This window comes from Ictalurus punctatus, chromosome 17 (genome assembly GCF_001660625.3).
Source record: "Ictalurus punctatus breed USDA103 chromosome 17, Coco_2.0, whole genome shotgun sequence".
NCBI lineage: Eukaryota > Metazoa > Chordata > Actinopteri > Siluriformes > Ictaluridae > Ictalurus > Ictalurus punctatus.
In genome coordinates this window covers 22,952,672-22,960,128 of record NC_030432.2, presented here as the reverse complement: position 1 = coordinate 22,960,128, position 7,457 = coordinate 22,952,672, and the positions used below count along the sequence as shown (strand labels likewise).

Below are 7,457 nucleotides of genomic sequence, written 5' to 3'. Positions count from 1 at the left end.
AAGAATTGTAGAGTAACAATCAATATTAGAGTTGAATATTAAATATACAACGTGCTTGGGTCTCCCCCTCACTAAGTTAAATACACATTGCGCTCAGGCCTAACAGCATTTTTATTTTTAAGCAGTAGTGAATGAGAAAAGTGTTCCACTGCAGTGATTAAATGACTCATTTTTTCCATTTCAGCAACACCATAAATATCTCCAGGGGAACGTCAACCCGTTCATTCTTACATCGTGGACAAAACAAGGAAACGTGACACTCGGATGGATCGACGGGTCAGTAAACAACTCCGATTATTTAAACAGAATAGTTTATTGGTTCAGCAGACTGAAAAAGTGGGCGATTTTAATCCGCAAGTGTTCCGCAACACACAGCCAAATATTAGAACCGATTGCTTTGTACCGTACGTTCCTTTCTTTTTTTTCTCTCTCTCTCGCTCTTTCTAAACACTGATACAAACAAATACTGGGCAGGAAATGTTTTACAAATACGTGATTTTTAATCATCAGACCAGTGTTTCATTCTTTCCTTTGTTTTTTTTTTTTTTGTTTTTTTTTAAATCTTTTTTTTTGTTTTCCTGCAGAGGCACATTTGCACATCCACAATAATATGCACACAAGAATTACACAAATGACAAGGGGTTAAAAAGGGAAAGAGTAAAATGACAAACAGTAAAAAAAGAAAAAAAAAAGCCTACAAAAAAAACAAACAAAAAAAACAATAAACAAACGACAAAAAAAAACAAGAACCTCATGTCGCTCGGTACAGAATGTTACAGAAAACACACTGGACAGATACAGTACTGCTAAAAGTCGCTTTTCCTTTAATACTTGAACGAATTCAGCCGATGCAACATCATAAAATCCGGAAAGTTAAGAGCTATACAGTTTTCCCTAAAGTGGAGGGGATTTCAGGGTCAGGGGGCAACAGAACAAAGACTATTTACAGTTTGCGCGCACGCGTGTGTGTGTGTGTGTGTTTTTAAGCCAAGGTTTTACACATGGTCGGCACATGTGGAAAAACAACGCGGAACAAACCACGAGTCATGGTGGAGCGACGCGGCGAAAAAGCTTACTGCAGAAAAGACGGCGAAACACGGCTGAAGCGGATGCACGGCTCCGAAAAAGTCCAAACACTCAGAAAAAGAAGAAAAAATAAAAAATTCCCTCTGATGTGTTCCGGGGCTTTTCAAAGCTCGGCCATGATGAACCTCTCTCTGAAGGGAGAACGAACGCCAGCTCCCTCATCTCCGCTCTCGCCTCCCAGCCTTCCGTCGCACCTACAGTATACACCAGCACAACAAGCACTGAGCACACCACTCAACACTGCTACTGGAAATAACACGTGGACTAACACATGGTTTAAAAAAAAAATAACACGTCTCTGAAATCTCTCTAAAGAAAGGCTTGTCATATATTCAAATCTAATTTTGAGGTTCTGGTAGGAAATGATCGACGCAAGAATGCTTTATACAACTCTGGGTTTCATTTGCATTAAATATGTGGACGCTGCGTTCATTTCTGTTGCTGTGAATTAGAGTTAAAGAATATAATAGAATAAATTCAGCCACAAATGATTGCACATCCCCCTCCCCTTAGTTCAAATTCGGTTTATATAGTTTCTATCGAGGTCTGAAGTCTGTATAGGACAGTCTCGCGGTGTAAAACCTAGGTATCCACACAATACCAGCTCGATTTTTAAGGCAACGTGTCAATAAGATATTCGATGCTCCCGCTGAAACCGCTACAGTGCGACGTGACAATTACGATCCATAAGCCAACGATGAGCTATTCTGCTAAGGTACGATATGAGTCGAGTCTAAAGACAACGATTCAATGTTTGACGATATCACTGAATCGACTACGATACGATTCCATGTGATTCGATTCTTAAGGCAAGGATTCGATATTGGACAATACCACATGATTCAATACCCAAGCCAGCGATTTGATATTGGACAATACCTGAATCAGCTACGATACCATACCGCAGGATTTGATTCTTAAGCCAGCGAGTCGATATTTTAATGATACCGATGACTGTTATAATACGATTCTTAAGGTAACGATTCAATATTTGAAATTGTAACCGAATCAGCTACGATACGATACCGTATGATTCGATTCTGATGGCAACGTGTCGACATTGGACGATACCACCGAATCGGCTACGATACGATAATATGATTAAATTCATAACGATTCGACGATATCACTGACTGTTACGAAACGATTCTTAAGGCAACGATTCACTGACGATACCCCTGAATCGGCTACAATACGTTTCGACCCTCGTCGTCCGATCGTTACAGCCCTATGAAAGGCATGGTATTAGTGATGTTATTTTAAGCTGAGGCTAGTTTTCAGCCCGATGGTTTACTTTAGGTGAGGACTCCTGTGACTGCTCCTCTTCTGCCTCCTCATCACTATGCTGCGACGTCTCCATCTCCTCCTCAGACTCGTCCTCCTGGCTCACTACTGCTCGGGGTCTTCCGACTCTGGAGCATGGAGTAAACCCAAACAAAACAAAAAACCCAAACAAAACAAAGACAACAAAACAAAACAAAGCCAGGAATTAGTAATAATCCATCGTGTCTCTCATCTACAGTGCAGTGTAGAGATTAAATCTTAAAAGTAAAAAGTTTATAGTAATGCGCTACGTCCCTGTCTCTGTAGTTACTATAGAAACAACGTTGCACCATGTTTTGTAAGGACACGGTTATTTAACATTAACTGATGATTTTTCCTAGAACAGTCCCGAAGTGTTTTATTCCTTACTTATACAAACAAAAAACAACAACAACAACACGCAAAATAATCAATTCAGAGCTCAAGAATTGTTGGACGTAATTTATTATTATAATTTTTTTTTTTTTTTTTTTTTTTTTTTTTTTTTTTTTTTAAATCAAGCACTTGGCCAGGCCTAATTTGCATAATTTGCTTTCTAAATGGCATTTTAGATTAACGGCTGAGAATAGCGTACGGTTATGCAATAATTCCTGCGATCTCAGTGCTATAACAGAACAAATTTCCAACTCATCCGATCCATTTCTAGATGAGGAAACTAGTTTATAAATTTCAAGGGTTTCTTTCGAACTTACAAACACCGATGGTTAAAAGTCTCGCGACTGCGAGAGGAGCAGAGGCGAGCGACGTGGTATCACGATACGTGAAGACGCGTCTACGATACGCGATATCATAGCGGGCAAAACGGCAGTGTCGCGTTCACCTACAAACTTTACAGCACTGAGCTGATGCGCCGATGCGTTTGATCTTACGCCTACGGAAATACACGTCTTAATTTTGGAACGGAAGACGTTTAAAAATTTTAACCTAATAAAATAATAAATAGTAAAAAAATAAAAATAAAGAAATGGCGTACCCTGCTTTTTTGGCTGCCGTTTGCGATTTCGGAGGTCGTCCTCTTCTTTTCTGTGGTGTGGACTCGACAGACTCGCTGGTGACCTCTGACACTTCCGCTCTGAGGAGGATCACATTCCAGAATGTATTTGATTATAAGGCGTTGGATTATTTTAGTACGATTTTAGATTTTTAAGGTGAAAGCTGACCTGGGTTTGCGTCCTCGTCTGCCTTTAGGCTTCACTTCCTCCATGTTTTCACTGCCTCTATCTTCAGCCTCGTCTTCCTCCTCCGCCTCCGGCTCGTCCTCGTCGTCTTCGTCCGGAGGCGGCGCAGCCTTCCTGCGTCCTCTCCTGCCCTTGCTGGCGGCGGTCTCTTCTTTGGCGGAGGCGGATTTGGGAGGTCGTCCTCGGCGCCCCCTCTTGGGCGGGCTGTTCTGCTCGTCCTCGGTCTCCATGGTCGTGTCGACCATGCCGCTGTCCTCAGTCCACTGCTCTTCGGTGTCGTCCGTCCCGGCGTTGGCGGCTTTCTTGCGGCCGCGTTTGGCTTTCGACTCCGGGGCCTTGTCCTCCTGGCCCGACGCGGCGCCTCGCTTGCGCCCCCTGGTGGGCTTGTCTCCTTCAGACGGGCTCTTCATGGAGATGTCCTCGTTCTCACTGTGGTCCACGTCAGCGGAGTCCATCCTGAGGCGGAAAGTGGTAGGATTTCAGAACATTTAGAAATCAAACCGTTAAAGATGTGCACCATCGTTCCGAAGTCATCAGGGTACGAGCTTTCAGAAACACTGGATATGCGTAAATACAGGCAAAAAAAAATCTAATCCTGCCCCTATTAAAATTTAAACATGCAACGCTTACTAAGGAAATAAAAATAAATAAATAAATAAAAAAGAAAACAAAGAGCTTGATATTCAGTTAAATAATGTCCCTGATGTCCCAAATGTCTTATCAAAACACAGCCTGCTCTCCTGATTATACCCATCTTGGGATGGTAATGAATCGCATTGTGCCGCGTTCAATTGGCTCACTGAAGAGGTTCTCCGTCTCCCAGCGTCTCCTGCTTCCGAGCTGAAGTGCTCTGTCGACGCGGGCCGGATGCGGTGAAGCTTTAATCACTACGGCCTTGTGATGCAAATGTGTTCACAGCCCTATTCAGCTCCGTCTGAATCGCACCCTTTCACCCGTGTCTAGACCTCACGGATACACGTGTTTCACAGCTTCTTTTCACTTACACGGGAAAAGCTGGGTTTTTTTTTTTTTTTTTGGATTTCGGAAAGACTGTACGGCTCAGGAGAAAAGTTCACAGGAGGACAAATCGCTAATCTGGGCGCTGGGACAAGAACATTACAGGGGTGGACAAATTATACATTTATTAGCGACCCCGCCCGGCAATGTGCTGCTCAGTGCAATTAACTGGGCTATAAACTGGCAAATAATGTCATTTAACCCGAAAGCACGAGCCAAATACGTGCATTAATACCGTACCGTATCGCACTCGACTCCAGGAACGGCCGACTTTACGTAGCGACAGCCCTTTCCCAAGTCCCGCTTATGAAGCACCGTGTCTGTGCCCTTGGCAAGAGAAATATACGCACCCGGACAGATCGTGTTACGCTTTATTGAATAGAGAGCTCTCTCTTTTGTGTTTAAGTACGACGTGCCGATACTTTATTTCCCGTCCGTTCTTTAGTAGTCGGACGAGTAAAGTCTATAAGAAATAAATAAATAATTTAAAAAAAACGAACGGGAACCTGATATCCCTGCCGGACACGAACCCCAGCTGTTTTGTTTTCTTTATTCACCGCTGCGGGCGAACTAGCAGCTCCTCCACGCTTATACGACGGACACGGGCGTTCCTTTACTTCACTCCAAAAAGAAAGAAAGAAAGAAAGAAAGAAAGAAAGAAAGCAAGCAAGAAAAACAAAGACGCTGCTTCGTATCGACGTATCGTATCGACCGATTCATATATTCCTCTGTGGTGCGAAAGCGTCTTGTTACCGTGGAGTAGTTACTCTTTATTCAAACCCCGTCACCCGCTGAACGACTCGTGCCGACCGAGAAACAAGTTACAAAATAAATAAATAAATACGTTTTTTTTTTTAAAAGGCCTCGAATTGTAACGCCAGCGTAACAGGCTGTCACGTCACACGTAAAGACTGGGACGGGGTTAGTCTCTTCTCTCGGCCCTGTCCGTCACAGCGACGCGCGACGCTCCGGGGTATCTCTGGGATCGTGTATGTGGAAGAGGGCAGATAGTGCCACGCCCTGCCCCGTAACGTAGCGGAAGCAGTAAGTGTCTTCATCCTCAGATGGACATACGCACCACAGTCCGTCAAATCTCTACCGACTGACAGATTCCTTCGTTACCGAGCAACCTGAAACATTCACGAGTAGAAACGCCGCTCTGCTTTTCCCGATACGGACGACGAGACCCCGAGCGTCGGCTGATATCGATACGCATGCGGCATTTATTCTCCCTGTAGATGCTTCTTAAACGGTATTAAAGGAGTTCCCGCCTACGCCGGACTCTTATCGGTTGCTTTTGGGAATATTTCTCTCGAGTCATCTGTTTCCAAAAAGATTTGTATTTTTTGTCAATAAAATGTCCGTTTTGTAACGGAAGAGACGGACACGTCGGCGCGATGATATTTCCGTCTACGGCACCGATTTCACACGTTTAATCACACGCCGTCGGATCAAAAGGTGTTTAACATCATGAGAAACGTTTCAGTCGGGTGCATCACAACAGAACGTTCTCACACACACACACACACGAGACCATAGTGTCGCAGGTCTACTACCTTCCTTTGCTGCGGCCCGGCGAGCCGGGATTGGAGTTGCTGCTGGCGTTGCTCATGGTCTCCATGCGAGAGAGTTTGGTCTGCAGCTTTCCCGTAGCTGATAACGGTTTGTTCACTGCTCCGAGGACGTTCGCCGATTTAGGCTGGAAATGAGAGGAAGAAGAAGAAGAAGATGAAGAGAGCAGGAATTGTTAGGAAGAGCAGCACCTGCTGGGAGCGTTTTATCTCACCGCACAAAGCACTGAGTCATTTGGCACATGAGAATAAACACGTCATCAGTTCAGTACAGAAGCTTCCAGAGTGCACGTTTTGAAACTCATGTACACTCACTTTATTATGAATGTATGAATTAGGATGTAACGTACCCCGAGCTGAGCCCCACCCCTTCAATCTGCACGTGTCTGCAGGCCCACTCTTTTTTCTCTACTCGGTATCTTTTGCACTCTTTCCCCCTCACTCTATTGTTTTTCTCTTTGTATTTTTTTGCGAAAAAAAAAACTTTACTTGTGAAGTTCCCGTTTCTCTTCACTTTCTTTCGTTCTCCACCGCGCTCTCTCTCTCTCTGGCTTTCATCATCTATAAAATGTGATTATTTATTTATTTATTTATTTTAGTGCTTCAAGTTCATCATTGTGGGCTGTTACTGTCCTTTCTCAAGTTTCTTTTTGTCAGAAATGTCTGTGCTTTTTCTAACATCACTAGGAAAACTAATCCCCCTAAATCCTGCCAGTTCCTGTTTGGGCCAGGTCTAGTTTTATTTATTTATTTATTTTTTTACACGTACAAGGTGTGTGGTAAAAACATCTGTTTTACAATTAAAAAACAACAACAACAACAACAACAACAAAAAAACAACCACCAAAGATAGAGGACAATAGACAGAGATGTACCTTCCCAGGGGTAAAGAATGACTTCATCTCAGGAGGAAGATAATTTTTTGTGTTGCTGAAATTCTGCCAAAAAAGAAAAAAGAAAAAAAAAAGAGAGGGAGGTTTAATGAGTTTATAGAACAGTGAGTAAAAGAAAACGTTTTATTCCTCTTATACCACAACAATCTGCCGACACTAACGACACTACTGTCAACACAAGTCACGCTCCGTCTTTCTGTCACCAATTTCACATTTTTTCTCTCTCTCTCGAAGTTATTAAGACATCAATAAATAAATAAATAAATAAATAAATAAATAAATAACGCAGCTTGTGATGTTACTGAAAAACCAGAAAGCAACAAAATCCTGAAGACCTTCCAGTGTCGGAAAACTTACAGTCGTTACAGTTACAGCACTGGAGACCCCTT

General features: G+C 43.1%; 1 protein-coding gene across 2 annotated transcripts in view; it reads right to left on the bottom strand.

Moving 5' to 3' along the window:
- Nucleotides 1-294: 294 nt before the first annotated feature.
- pds5b (PDS5 cohesin associated factor B) overlaps nt 295-7,457 on the bottom strand; it is a 48,468-nt gene continuing 41,305 nt past the window's right edge. For both annotated transcript variants that reach the window (XM_017491078.3, XM_017491079.3), the window contains exons 29-34: nt 7,051-7,113; nt 6,161-6,303; nt 3,570-4,043; nt 3,383-3,481; nt 2,381-2,498; nt 295-1,280 (exon numbers count right to left, since the gene is read on the bottom strand). In XM_017491078.3, coding sequence (XP_017346567.1) covers nt 1,245-1,280; nt 2,381-2,498; nt 3,383-3,481; nt 3,570-4,043; nt 6,161-6,303; nt 7,051-7,113 — 933 coding nt within the window. In that variant the 3' untranslated portion in view covers nt 295-1,244. The remainder of the gene's footprint in view (nt 1,281-2,380; nt 2,499-3,382; nt 3,482-3,569; nt 4,044-6,160; nt 6,304-7,050; nt 7,114-7,457) is intronic.